The 15530-nt window shown below is 42.0% G+C and overlaps 1 protein-coding gene across 2 annotated transcripts in view; it reads right to left on the bottom strand.

Annotated features, from left to right (window-relative positions):
- Positions 1–15530, bottom strand: part of E2F5 (E2F transcription factor 5) — a 147491-nt gene that overhangs the window by 114378 nt on the left and 17583 nt on the right. Inside the window, exons 1-2 of one of the 2 annotated variants that reach the window (XM_029591584.1) lie at positions 9323–9401; positions 7360–7469 (exon numbers count right to left, since the gene is read on the bottom strand). In XM_029591584.1, coding sequence (XP_029447444.1) covers positions 7360–7469; positions 9323–9337 — 125 coding nt within the window. In that variant the 5' untranslated portion in view covers positions 9338–9401. Of the gene's footprint in view, positions 1–7359; positions 7470–9322; positions 9402–15530 lie in introns of those variants that run through there. The other variant, XM_029591583.1, reaches the window with a different exon arrangement.

Below are 15530 nucleotides of genomic sequence, written 5' to 3'. Positions count from 1 at the left end.
TATTGCATACAATTGGTTATCCAATTCAATAATGTCCTTTTAGTTACCAATGCACCAAATTTGTTTGGATCATATGAGATGAACAGTTGAGATGCTTTCCGGTGGGGGGGTGTTCGGTGTTGTAGTACACCAGAGCTTTTACAGTTTAATGTATATAACATTTTCGCCCTCATGTGCATGAAGCTTTGGAAAGAAAGTCAGGAGAATTGATTGCTTCAAGTGAAAAGCAGAAATGACTTTCGGTAGAAATTTCAAATGTGTTCTTAGGACCACCTTATGAAAGAATTCTATATAAGGGATGTAATAAAATGGAGCTTGCAGCTTGCTTACTCTGTGTATAGGTGAATGCAACTAGAAAAAGTACTTTCCAGATTAAGTATTTTAGAAATGCAGTTTCTAGAGGTTCAAAAGGGAGCTTTCATCAGTAAGGCGAGAACAATGTCAATATCCCAAGGTACCAATGTACATAGATGTAGTAGTCCATGAATTTAGAGACCAGGGATTGCACAGAAATAGGTGCTCCATTGTCAGGGAAATAAGCTGTAATGGCATCAAGATGCCAAACCAGATTGGGAGAGATCATGCAAATTTCAAGAATCACAAATGAAAGGGTTGAAGTTGTGCTAAGCATTACCAATGCAAATAACATTTCCACGTGAAAGAATAACTCTCTCTCATGGACAGTTTTCTCACTGAGATGAGGACATTCTGAATTGGGTCTGGTAAAGTCCAACGAGCTAGGACTGAGCACTCAACATCCATGCTGTCAGATTGCGCATGGCCAGCGGATGCAGTAATATGCCATTTTTTTGAGTTAGTAAGACAGGAGACTCTACCATCGTCACTGGAGGTTTGATAGAGAATTGCATTAGATAGGCATATCACAATCATCTGGGCCATACCAGTGTGATTAGGATCATATTGTCTTGGTCCTACATGAATTTCTGAACAGTACTCACTATGAGTTGTATTAAAGGAAAAGGGAATTAGGAAGGCATCTGGAGTCTCATGTAGATCACTGGGTTGAATGGAACAGAATTAGATATAGTTTTCTGTTTTTTTCTGTTGCAAAGATGTCTATACATGGCTGTCCCCATCGTCACAAGAGGTGATTGGTTATGTATTGCGTCAGGGATCATTTGAGTAAGCAGAATATTCTGCTAAATCGATCCACCACAGTGTTCACTATTCTAGGTAAGTATGTCGCTTGCAGAATTAATTTGTTCTGTATTGCTCAGTGCTATATATGCAGGACTTCCTGACAGGACCCATGACCTTGTTCCACCTTGTTTGTTGATATACAACATTGCTACTTAATTATTCATTTGGATCATGATGCATTTCACTTTCAGGATATGGCAGAATGCAGACAGTGCATGTTGCATTTCCTTGAGTTCTAGTAAGTTGATTTGCAAGTGCTTTTCTTGAACTGACCAGATATTCTGTTTTTCTGTACTGTCCAGTGTGGGCTCCCCAACCATCGGTAGAGGCATCTGTTACTAGTACTACTTGATGCAGAACTGGTTGGAGGGTGCTCTGCTTTGTAGAACTTCTTGCTGTAGCCAACATTTGTTTCATTTCTGGAGTTATCACCCTGGTGCGAAATGGTTGTAGGTGGTGGTTCCACTGGGCCCTCAGTCTTCATTGGAGGCAACGCATATCTAAGGTAGTCAATGAGATTATGTGAATAGCCATGGCCAGATGACATAAGAATATGAGAACGTGGCAGGCTTTTGTCCATATTGTCTTCAATAAGGTCTCTGTCATTTTGCAGAGCACTGTGACTGTCCCAAGGGAGGAATGCTCTTGCCTATATAACATAACTTAGTAACTGCAAAAAGACCAAATGGCCCATTCAGTCTGTCTAGCAAGTAGCTGCTGCTCCATACAGGTCATCGCTGTTTCTAAGGGTAGTAACTGCTGCTCTGTGTAGTTCCCCCAAGCCTTATGCTAAGGGTAATAATATTTACAATCAAAACCAAGCAACTTTCAAAACCATAAAATTACTGCTAGCAATATTTTTGTTATGGGTTTGACAGTTGCTTGGTTTTGATTGTGGCATTCTTCCCTCTGGACAGAGCCACAATAAATTGTATTCGTGGTGTGGGGTCTAGAATGGATTTTTTGAAGTTGACAAGGAATCCAAGGAATCGAAGCATGCATATCTTAATTGGAGTATGTGACTGGAGGGTAGGGCTGTGCATTCGGTCCCTACATATTGGCAATCCGCAACGGATGTGGCCATATTTGTTGTATTCGTGGGGAAGCGAAACGTATCACGATTCCCCACAAATACACGAATCTTCGCCAAATTATTCGACCGCCTAAAAAAGCCAATTTAAACAAACCCCCCCCACCCTCCTGACCCCCCCAAGACTTACCAAAACTCCCTGGTGGTCCAGCAGGGGGTCCAGAAGCCATCTCCTGCACTCACACCCTGGGCTGCCGGTTTCAAAATGGCACTGATAGTCTTTGACCTACCATGTCACAGGGGCTACCGGTGCGCCATTGGTCAGCCCCTGTCACATGGATGGCCGGTGCCATCTTGTGCTCCAACCATGTGACAAGGGCTGACCAATGGCACCGGTAGCCCCTGTGACATAGGGCAAAGGCTATAGACTGCCAGTATTCAAAATGGCACCGATAGCCTTTGCCCTCACTATGTCACAGGGGCCGACGGTCGGCCCTGTGACAGTGTGGGAAAAGACTATCGGCGCCATTTTGAATACTGGCAGGCGACGGCCCGAGTGCAGGAGGTCGCTCCCGGACCCCTGCTGGACTTTTGGCAAGTCTTTTGGGGGTCAGCAGGGTCCCCCAAGACTTGCCCAAAGTCCCTGGTGGTCCAGCGGGGGTCCGGGAGCGATCTCCTGCACTCGGGCCATCGGCTGCCAGTAATCAAAATGGCGCCGATAGCCTTTGCCCTTACTAAGTCACAGGGGCTACCGGTGCCATTGGTCAGCCCCGTCACATGGTAGGAGCACAAGATGGCACCGATGGCCATGTGACAGGGGCTGACCAATGGCACCGGTAGCCCCTGTGACATAGTAGGTCAAAGGATATCGGCGCCATTTTGAAACTGGCAGCAGAGGGTGGCTCCTGGACCCCCTGCTGGACCACCAGGGAGTTTTGGTAAGTCTTGGGGGGGGGGGGGGTCGTAGTTAATTTAATTTTAGCGGGGAAACTTATAAAAATTGACGTATTAACGTATCGGGGTGCCATACGGCCGAATGCAACGTATCTGCCCCCCGACGAATCCGAATCCCGAATGCAACGCATGGTGTCCCTCTGCACATCCCTACTGGAGGGATTCCCTTGAGGGAGCTACCAGTACTCAATCACCTAACTAAGGGAATATTTGAATCCCTTGATGGCGCAGGTGGGCAACTACCATTGCAAACCATTTTGTGAAGACTCAAGGGGTAGAGTCCAAACAGAAGAACCTTGTAATTGTAATGACTCCCCCCACCTTGAAGCAAAGGTATCACCAGCAAGAAGGGTTTATGTACACATTCTAATAATCATCTTTGAAGTCTAATGAGCACATCCAGTCATTGAGTTGTATGAATGCTAGGAACACGCTCAAAGAAGTCATTTTGAACTTCTCTCAGCAAACAAACTGATTCTGAAGAAACAAGTTGGATCAGAGCCCTCCCATGTTCTTTGGGATTAAAAAGTATTGGGAGTAAAGTCCTTGGTTGCCTGGTTTCTGTGGCAAAAGGTGTATCTCTTGCTTCAGAAGTGGTAGGTGGGCTGGGTCAGCGGGCAGAACAGCAGTGTGTGGGATTAGCGGTTACTGCAAGAAATTGAGATGTATTCCTGCCGTATTATCTTCCAAGACATTAGTCTTTGGATATTTGAATATAACTGGATTCTGCCCCGTACTCGAGTGTTTGATGAAGGTATTTGGACAAAAACTGAAAGCTGGCTTAGCCAGTTGTCATAGCTGCTATCCACATCGTTGGGGGTCGACCCCTTGCTTGGGTTGTTTAAGCCTACTGCTGACCGGCCTATAAAGGCAGTAGGCAATACTGGTGGTACAACCTGTATGGTTTCCTTGGGTAGTAGGCTCGCTTATAGGATAAGAGCATCTTCCCGCAGTATGGGGTTCTGCAGATGGGGACGAGAATTGAACTTCTACATTTTGTTCTTTTATTTGTAAAACTGTGTCCCTTAGTCACCTAGACATGGGAGATATCAGCTAATTTTTCTTGGCTACCCTCTTTAATGCTGCTGGCTCTGGGCCATGCCATACGATGTGCCATTATAGATGTAGCAGGTGTTCACATTGTTGTATCACATGATTCATAAACCAAACATAGGTGTCTGATGGCTTCTTCTAATTTGTAGAATTGAGCAGATACTATCTGTTCCCCTGTTTCTAAACAAATATATGGCATCAGGCTTTGAACATATTTAAAAAAATGTATTGCTCCATAACACATTGATGTTGAGTAATTCTTGCTTTTAGTATGATGCCTTAAACAATCTTTTTGCTGAAATCATCCAGAATCTGGTGATTCTTCCCTGGAGGAGCATTAGAATGGAGGCAGATTTTCATCGCGGATTCCACCAACACAGAGTTGTGTGACAGTTGATCAATTACATATCCTGGTGATGTTTTCATCCAGCATTTGAGATCCAGCTTCTGGGAAGCTATTATCCTGTAGTATGGGGTCTCCCACATTGTCATGAGAACAATATCTAACACCACGTGAATTGGCAAAGCAGAAGGCTCTACAGGGACGTCTAGTAGTTTTAAGTATGCCTAAGACTTCTGTTCTTGAGTCTTGTCTTTTTGCACTTCTATTTTAAGCGCTGCTCTCCATCTTCTCCACAAATCTTGGATGTGTTAAATCTTCTGGTGGAGAAGTGTGATTCGGCAACCCTGACGGAATACCCATTGAGCTGACCGAGGTCTCCCTTGGGAAATGATGATTGGACCAGGATGACTGCAGTGACAGAGGAGTTGGAACCTGTGAGGATCCTGATGATAGAGGTCGCTTATTGGCAGCCGATCTCTGTTCAGATGAGGAAAATGTCGGAAAAGGTGGGGTGCCTGACATTACCCTTTGTGTTGAGATCAGAATAATCTGTTAGGTTGGCAGGAATGGTTATTCCTAGTTGAGCAGCAAGGCGGCAAAAAAATTCAGTTTTATGTTATTTGTTCCATTGCCTGTTGGGATCTCTGTCCCAGCATTAGTGAAGGAGCATCCTCTTCTGAACTAGAATGGGTTCGTGTTCCAAAGATGGTGGCTAATATGATGGTGGTGTAAGAAGTGAACATATAGCATTTGGAGCCTGAAGATGCAGACCCCAAGATAACAACTGTGACAATGGCAGTGCCTTGGTTACAGGGGGTGGAAGTATAGCCTGGTTTTGACCAAGGAAGCAGCAGGAGTTGTGAATTTTTGTGCTGGTAATGCTGCTCTCAAAGTTTCCTATGTGTATCGCTCTATAGAGTGAACTGGTAGCACTGAAAAGTAATAATCACCATAGAACCAGGTGATAAACAGAGAGGTCTCGTTCGTTATGAGAAATTATATGCCTCAAATGTTCTGGAGCTGGAACTGCAGCTTTTTTCTGAGGCTTGTGTTGCAGGGTATGCTTTGATGCAGTATGTGTCGGCATTACCTTAGATTGTTTTTGCTTTGCTTGTGAGATCTTTGGCGCATGTTGAGTGGATTCTTCAGCAGGTTTGGACATGGTGTACGCAGAGTGCGTCAATGAGTTACACATTCATTTTCCCCAGTGCGCTCTGATTTGTGCATCGGGTGCTCCAATGTGTAGAGTGTCAACTGTTCTGATGTACCAGGCAACAACTTCAACACAGTTTGCTATATGGAAGCTGTAGGGGCAAAGTGCTCTGACAAATCTGACATGGTCAGACACTGCATTGACTATTTTTATTTCTTGGATACCACCAGCACAGAATGCAAATGTGCCAAGAAGTCTCGGTACTTGGCCTTAGTGGGCCTTATGACCAACTCCACTGACCTCTGCCGTGTCAGTGTGATAAACTTTTACCAGAGGACTTACTTCCACTGCTTCAGGAGGAAGAATGGTGGCTCCTGGAAGTAGTAACATCCTGCATTTCGATTCTTAAGCTTGCTATCTTAATGGCTCTGGACCATTAGGCTTTCAATGACATTCTCCCACTTATTTGGCAGTTGGGCTGGTCATGGTCTGGGCCTAAGCAGATGTAATACTGATCATGCCCATCCATAATGGACATTATTTGGCCACAGCAGCATGCTTCAAAACTGCTGGTTATCTTTTTTTGAGACTACGATGGAAAACGTTTTTGAGATAGGAAATTCTGAATAGAAATACCTATCACCTTTTTCTACTATTAGCACTGAAACATGCAACTGTGGCCCACATGACGCAAGAAATCAACTAAGGAGAAGAAAAGTTTTAAAGAGACAGTAGCAGTCTGTGCAAAGCTTGGTCAAAAAAAAACAAAACAAAAACAAAACAAAACACATTGAGGGGACCCCTGGGGCAATGCCCGCTTGGGAACATGCTCAGCAAAGTTCAAAGCTCTACTAGTTTGGAAAGACAGATCCATTCAGTGCCATCTGTTGATCATAGCTAATTCAGCCTTGCTTAATTGAAAGAAAAGTAAGCTAACAAAACAGAGCTAGAAAATTACATTATTTTTTTTTTTTTTAGAAATTAGTAAAGTATCAGGTTTTCTAGTTTTAAATATATTATCCAGTAACATATTTCTCCTAGCAGATCAAGCAAATGAAAGGGGGGAGAAGACTGCTGATTATTCCTCTATCATATTGTTGAATCTAATCCCTTCTACCAGACTCCAACATAGAAAATAAGTGAGAACACAAATTAAATGGATCTACTTTTTGCTTATCTGTGTGCTACAGGAAATAAACAACTTTTGACAATGCTAGACAAGCTATATAAAACTGAGGCTAGGAAAGTACTAACAATGCATTGAAAATAAATGAAAATATTTTAGTAAATTGAGAAGTGCTTGTGTCTTAGGTGTATAGGTCAACAAGCTCAAGTCAGGAAGACCTTTTGCAAAGAAGCATCTGACTTAAGATTGACACAAGGTGTTCTTGAACAATGATTGGACTCCCTCTCCCCCAGATGTTGTGAAGGAGTAGAAAACAGATTAAAGGAATGAAATACAAGTCTCCTATATGGATGTGCACAGTATTGTGACTGGGCCATTGATCAGTCCAATTTTTTTTTTTAAAACTACACACATTCTTATGAAGGTACAAAATTAGAAGAAAGCTTTAATAAATTGAAGCCAAGAACACTACATTTTTCTTTTGACATTAAGCATGGCGTCATTAGAGACTCTCTTATTCTATGAGTTTATAAGCTTACTTCCACTGGACGCTGTTTTTTGACTTTTTCTCAATTAATTCAATCCCTTCCAAAACATTGGTGATGTCATAAATCCTTCTTTTTTGTCTCACTGCAAGAGTATCAGCAGCCTGAAAAATATAGAAATATAAATGGTATTCTGTAAAGAAAAAAGAAAAAAATCTAAAATATATAAAATTTAAAAATGCCTTTGCAGATTAAAAAATGGAAAGATTACTATTCATCTCATTGTGGAGTTAAGAAACAAAAATACAACTTAGTGACTGAATTTGGACAATTTGCATTGCTGGTCATCAGGTCACTAAGCTAAGCACATATTTAGAAAGGAAATACATTTAAAACCTTACCTGTAGGAAGTGACAACCTACAAGTTAAAAGTTCCATGCTGTCTCTATTACAGTATTTAGACAGACCCTGATTGATAAACAGGCATGAATTAGCTATTATGAGTGGGTGTCATCTGGCAGCACTGTTCTCAGAACAGACCCAGTTCTCAGAACTCAAAGACTTTACTGAACATGTGTAGCAGTTCTTGTGCACACAATGCCGCGTAAGTCCCTCTAGTCATCAATCCACCATGCAATAACATCAGCTGAGCAGGGGACCAATCTGTCCTCATCAATGCCAGTAGTTTCCCTACAAACATCCATTCCTCAGCAGCAGCCCACCTGAGGTTGACAGAGGAAAACTGTCAGCCAAAGCCCAGGACTAGTTTTTTTGAGAACCCACCTCCCCTCTCCACTAGACAGGGAGGAAGAAGGGTTCCATCCTTCCCCTCAGAAGGACTCCATATATCCAAAGACAGATTTCTGAAAACTGGGCATGGCTACCCTTTACACATCTCTCACTCCACTCTGACCCAATGGACTTTAGTCTATGGTTAAGATCCTTCTCCATTGGCTCAACTACAACTTGAAGTGGAGTTGCTCCTTAAGCAGAAGGCAATCAAAACCACACCTCTTCAGGAGCGTGGCAGGGATTTTATTAAAGTTATTTCATGATCCCCAAGAAATTGGGAATCTAAAACCTATACTGGACTTGCAGAGACTGAACAAGTTGTTGGCATAGGAGAGGTTCGAGATTAACTCCCTCCAAATGATTCCCTCTTTCAATCAACTGAGGGATTGGATCTGTACTCTGGAGTTGAAAGACAGACACACATTTCCATTCATGCTGCTCCATAGGAAGTTACAGTTTGTGGTGAAGAACACAGTATCAAGAGAAGGTGCTCCCTTTGGCCTCTCTGAAGCCCCAAGGGTGTTCACAAAATGCCTTATGGTAGTGGTGGCACAGTTTCAACAACAGGAGTCTGCATGTTACCAAACCTGAATGACTGGCTAATGATGGATCTCTATCAGGACGTCGAGCCCTCAAGAAAACCATACGGCTACTACAGTCCTTTGGTGTCCTGGTCAGCTCTTATAATCATCAAACCTGGTTCCGGCTCAAAGAATTCAATTTATAGGAGCAGGGAAGACATGCTTTAGATGAAAATGTTTCCTTGTTTAGAGAGCTGCTAAGGGACATGTCTCTCCATCATAATTAAAACATGTATAGGCTGCATTACACACAGCTCTAAGCAGCTTATAAAAGAACAGAGCAACAGCAAGATCAGTCCTAGTTCTCCTCGGAAACATGGTTGCTGCAGGGCATGGGGTTGCTCTGACATTTGCACAAGGGGCCTCCAATACCAATAGGAACCACTCTATCAGACAAGCCCACCAAATATCAGTGACCCTTGGGATGAGAGCATCCCTTCAACAGTGGATGAATCCAGAAGTTCTAAAGATAGGCCTCGTGTTGCATGTTCCATCGAATCAAGTGGCTGTCCACAGACACCTCCTCCAAGGGATAAGGGGCACATGCCAGTGTGGTGTGGATCATGGCTCTTAGTGGAGAATCATCTAAATTCAACCACCTGGTACTGTGAGTCATCTGCTAAACCCTAAGAGTTTTCTCTTACCTTTTGGGTGGTCATGTTCTATATAAACAGGGAGGTACAGGTTTGTATGCCCGCTGCCAGGAGGCTCTTTGAATATGAACTTGGGCAGGACATCACAATGCCCATATCTCCAGGCAACCTAATCTTCCAAGAATCCAGAACACGTTGGCACACTGCCTCAGCAGAGTGTTACTGCTTCACAAGTGGTCCCTGATTCAAGAGACTGCAGATGCTCTGCCATTGCTGGCTCTCCTGGAATAGATGTTGAACATGCAGTAGTCTCCTCTGATTTCTACCAGAAAGCCTTCAACCAGAATGTTAGAGGATCAAATGAAAGATTTTCTTAACTTGGCATAGGTCCAGCCAACTGGATCATTCTCCTGTGGCCCAAGAAACTTGCTTCATTCTCTTCTGCCTCTTGTCCTCAGGCCTTGGCACTTCTTCAGTCAAAGTTCATCTCTGTACCATTGCCACGTATCACTAGCAGATGGAAGGTGTTTCTATCTCTGACCACCCTTAGTCATCAAAATTCATTAAAGGCTGTGACATTCCTAATCTGTCAGTAAACCTTCAGGGTCTTAGGATGTCAGTGTAGCTCTAGTTCAACATATGAAACCTTTTGAATTTCTGTGGACATAATTTCTTATCTGAAAATTATAATTTCTTGTAGTCGTCACTTCGGCACAAAGAGCAAGTGAACTAGACACTCCTGTTTCAGATTCTTTATACCTTCAATTCTCTCATAATAGGACTGTGTTCTATGAACACATTCTAAGTTTCTTCCAAAAGTGGTGTTTCACAGTAATCAAGCTATCATGCTACTATATTCTTTCCAAGACATCACACACACACAAAAAGGAAAATGGGATCTTCACTTCTTGAATGTTAAGCGAGCCCTGGAGTATAACCTGGAAAGCTATGAGAACAAAGGCTATTAGTCTGAGCAATACAATTCCAGATCTGCAGACCCTAATGGCAGAGGCTGACAGACATTGATGCAATTAGAGACATGGTTCAGTGAGTCTCATGAATAGGATTTGGCCATACTGGGCTATAACCTGTTGAGGAAGGATAGAGAAGACAGAAATGGGGGGGTAGCCCTTTATATAAAATAATTTCCAAACAATTGAAATACAGAGGGACATGGAGAAAAGGAGAAAGTGATGTCAAAAAAAAAAAAAAATAGAAGGAATGGCACTTCCATTTACACTGGTGTAGTCTACAGGCTGACTCAAGAACCGGATAAAGATTTGGCTGGAGACATCCAGAAGGGAGATATATTGTTCATCAGATATTAATCTACCAGATGTAGACTGGAGTATCCCTGCTGCAGAATCTTTAAGATGTTGAGAGGAGTTCTGCTCACACCTACTAGGGGAGGAGGGAAAGTGGACCTGGCATTCACAAATGGAGATAAAACCTTCAGAGGGATAGATGTGTTAGTCTGGTACAGCAAAAATGACAGGAGTCGAATGACACCTTATAGACTAACCAATTTATTAAAGCATAAGCTTTCGAGGACAAAGTCCAGTTCATCAGATGCATGAAGTGATGTACAAGAGGTGGCTAAAATACATACAGAACAGAGATGAGGCATTGAATTAGGCAGGACATGGTGTAGAGAGTGGGTTAATATCTTATACCAGATCCTACTGATAACTGAGGTAAGTGTGAAAAGACAGAATGACCCGATAATAGTTAAGTTCATAGATCGTTGTAGTGAGTCATGAAGACATTGCCTCTGTTCAGACCTAGGGTAATGGCATTAAGTTTTTTTTTAATGAGTTCCAATTCAGCAGTTCCACGCTCGAGTACTCCTTTGAAGTTTCTCTGAGGAGTATGACCACCTTACGGTCAGATAGAGAATGTCCAGAAAGGATGAAATGTTCTCCTACTGGTTTCTGAATGTTGCCATTTCTAATGTCAGATTTATGTCCATTTATTCTTTTCCTTATAGATTGACCTGTTTGCCCTATGTAGACAGTAGAGGGACATTGCTGGCAAATGATGGCATATATTACAATGGAAGAAGAGCAGGTGAATGTTGTAATTGATGTTGGGTCCTGTGATTGTGTTGTCTGGGTTAATGTGTGTTGGTATCTGGGTTTCTAGAAGGGTCTGGTTCCTGAGTTGGTGTCATTGTTGTTTAACTTGTGGCTGCCGATGAGTGTCCATTCATTTGAGGTTGGGAGGCTGCTGGTAAGCTAGGATAGGCTTGCATCCCACAGCCTATGAGAGGGTGGTCTCATTGTCCAAGATGGGTTGCAGATCCTTGATATGTTTCAGTGGTTTTAACTGGGAGCTATAGTTAATGTGCAGCAAGCAATGCACTGGACAATAACCATTAACAAAAAGGATTTTATTTATAAGTAAGCACACATCAGTGCATAATTCTACACATACAGTTCAAATGTGGTGTACCAACAAGGACACCAACACAGCCGTGTTTCGCATCAGGGCTATGTCAGGGGGAGCATACCTTCCAAAATTTTGAGGATTGTGTAAAAAAGCGTGGAGAATGATGCTGAAGCATAACAAGCCAAAAACAAAAAAGCACAATGTTTCCTGAGGGATATAAATTGAATGTCCAAAAACCAGATATCACCTCAACATGATGTTTTGAAACAATTATTATAAACTTTATGCTGAGATAAAATCTCTAGACTAATTCAACAAATTCCTTCATATATGCGCTACTTCACATTCTTTTAAATAACGCACAATTCTCCACGAAACGCCGATACTGAATCTTTAAGATCTTGTGGAGGGGCACAACCCCACTACTTATCTCTGGACGGTCAGATTGTTGGCTCCATGTCCCAACGTTTTGTGGAGAATTGTGCGTTATTTAAAAGAATGTGAAGTAGCGCATATATGAAGGAATTTGTTGATAAAACATTTATGAGGAGTTCCAGACAAGAATGCGGTGAATGCGGGAAGTTTTATGAAATTCATATGAACAGTTGTTGGGTGTTCATTTAAGAATCAAAAACCATTTTTATGGTGAATAACAGCATAGGACAAAAATAAGTATAATCGGTCAAGTTTGCTGATAAATTTTCTTTCGGCGTTCATGCTAAATTGTTCTGGGACTTGTGGAATATTCACCCCGTTGGGTTAAAACATTTACAATTAAATCAAAAAGAAATTCTTTTAAGTCACTTCAGTTTATGAAATTGATCACGCTAAAAAATACATAAAAATGCTCACGGGTTGGTGGAGGTCGGTTTATGATTAAAACCATTACACATTGCTGGATGCGATGTTATAAAGTTGTATGAAACCTTCCTCGTCCTTCCCATAAATTTTTTCCACTATCATGGTGGATATTATAGATTCACATTGAAGTCATTTGAATTAGTCTAGAGATTTTATCTCAGCATAAAGTTTATAATAATTGTTTCAAAACATCATGTTGAGGTGATATCGGGTTTTTGAAGCATAACAAGTAGCATAGAAATGATTACAAGGCCGTAATTCAGGGTGCCACAGGAGAACTCAAGCATGGCACAGGAGTAGGTGAGAAACCTTAAAATAACCAGCAGACAGGTATATATGGAGAACCATTCTTGTTACAGCTGAGTCAGACAATGTTTTAGACACGGGAACATTGCAATGTCAGGAATTATAAACAGCCACGGGCAATAACTAGTTGAATCCGGACCAAGATGGTCTCATATTGAAGTTCCAGCTGCAAAACAGGTTTAAAGGGCGCTCCAACAGTGTTGCTAATGGCAAGACCCCAACACTGGAATCAATATTAATTTAAAATGCGATGTAAATTGTAACAGATTATGTTGTCTACGCCCTTCAATGTCCATGCTTGAAAATTTATATAGGTCGCACTAAGCGCAAAATTCACAGAGCTTACAGAACACAGAAGCCGCATTAACAATAAAGATATAAAGGCGCCCACTGTACAACATTGCATCGACACAGGACACACTTTTGAAGATTTTAAATGGATAACTTTGGAACACATCCTTCCATCTTGGCAAGGTGGAGACAGTATCTACTCTCAATTTTAAAGAAAACTCATGGATTCATCGCCTCCGTTCCATTGAACCATCTGATCTCAATGATAAAATTGAGTGGTTCTCATTGATTTGACAGACTTGGGGCTTTTTTCTGTCCATAGTAATCCATACATTCCGCTACACACCGCAACTGGTGACACAATATGACATCATTTCCGGCTGTCATTTCAGTCAGTCGGAGGAATTCCCTTTAAAATTGGTGCCTAAAGAATGGCCGCTTGTCAGTTAAGGGCATAGCACCCTAGCCATGACAGGTAGCTCACAGCACCGAGAATGTAAGTACAGCAAATTTTCAAGTTTGATTTTACTCGACTTGATTCAGTCTGACATTGGATACATAATTTGATGCATTTTGTAACAATTCAACTTACTTATGTAGCAGCAATCTGTCTAGCGTTAGCTGACCGCACCGCTAAGAGACTCTTTATTAGATGTGTAGCAATTTATTCATCAGCACAGTAAGAAGTAAGTATTCTTTCCATATCTATTAGCCACTTTAGAAAATTTTGTAACAGTACTTCAAAGGACATTCTATTTCTTTCGCACAGATTAGTCCACTACTGTCCACACACATAGATGCCGAGTCACCCTGAAGGAGGAGTTACCAGCTCCGAAATATTGCAGTGTCGGCTCGACCACGGAATGTAAAGAAAAGTACATGTGGACTCCTTTCAGATAAGTGCATTTGATAGTCACCTTGAAGAATCTAAAAACTATTTCCTATGTGACCTCATGATTATAAAGCCCTAGTGCTTTCTCAGGGCTTAATACATGATAAAAGCCAAAGCTATATGCGGAGCTATATACCAGATAAGTCCTTTTCCATAGCAAGTTTGATTTTTGTATAGTTCGCTTGTTATGCTTCAGCATCATTCTCCACGCCTTTTTTACATAATCCTCAAAATTTTGGAAGGTATGCTCCCCCAGACATAGCCCTGATGCGAAACACGGCCGTGTCGGGGTCCTTGCTGGTACACCACATTTGAACTGTATGTTTAGAATTATGCACTGATGAGTGCTTACTTATAAATAAAATCCTTTTTGTTAATGGTTATTGTCCAGTGCATTGCTTGCCGCACATTTTCTTGTTGTATTTCTCTATGTGTTTGTGCTGTTAACTATAGCTCAGAGCAAGGGCGGAGTAAACAACCAGAAGTGTTCTGTTTTTTTTCTGTTTTGGGATGGTCCTGCAGCAGAGTGTGCCTGGGTATTTGTCAGGCTTTGATTTGTTTTCTTACCTCATTGGATGGGTACTATAATTCCAAGAATGTACATTGTAATTTCTCCAGAGGGAAGTTCCTCACTGAGGGTTCAGAACAGATGTGATTGTACCATAGGGTTTTGGCTGTAGACAATAGACCTGGTTGTGGGGGGTGGAAGCTAAAGGCATGTAGGTATCTATGGTAATCAGTGGATTTTTGGTATAATGTGGTCCTTATGCTTCCCTTCATATATTTGGAAAGAGGTGCCCAGAAAGTGGACTTGCTGAGTGGATTGATTTAGGCTAAGGTTGATGGAGGGGTGGAGTTTGTTGAATTCTTGGTGGTAAGGGCTTCTAATCCATGTGTTCAGATGATGATGTCGTCATCATTGTATCTTAAGAAGAGGAGTGGCTTCTGGGTGTAGGAGTTGAGGAAATGTTCTATATCTTCCATAAAAACATTGCAGTGCTGTTGACTTGCAGATACAAGTCCTCTTCAAATCTGAAGTAGTTATGTGTGAGGACAAAATGGCAAGATTTGCTGGCCAGCTCAGCAGTGGAGGAATCTGGGATGATATTCATGATGGATTGTAATCAGATTTTGTGGGGGATATTGGAGTAAAGTGATTCAAAATCCAAGGTTGCTACAACAGTGTTGGCTGAGAGGTGACAATAGATTGGAGTTTTCTCAGAAAATCTGTAGTGTCACGAAAGTAGCTGGGAGTGCTAGTGGCATAGGATCTGAGGATGGAATCTATGTAATCAGATACTCCCATTGTAAGGGTGTTGATGCTGGAGACAAATGGGCATCCAGGGTTTCCCGGTTTGTATATTTTGGGTAATAGGTAGAAAGTCCCTTCTTGTGGTTCCTGGGTTATGTCCAGGTGAATCCATTGGCTTATTCCAATGGGGAATCTGCCAAATGGAGGTAGTATCTAGTGTCTGAGTAGTTGCCCACTTGAGCACCAGTGATCATCAGATGGTATGGTTT

Source organism: Rhinatrema bivittatum, chromosome 2, assembly GCF_901001135.1.
Source record: "Rhinatrema bivittatum chromosome 2, aRhiBiv1.1, whole genome shotgun sequence".
NCBI classification, from domain to species: Eukaryota; Metazoa; Chordata; class Amphibia; order Gymnophiona; family Rhinatrematidae; genus Rhinatrema; species Rhinatrema bivittatum.
The sequence above is the reverse complement of the archived record's forward strand: the minus strand, read 5'-3'. Positions and strand labels throughout refer to the sequence as shown.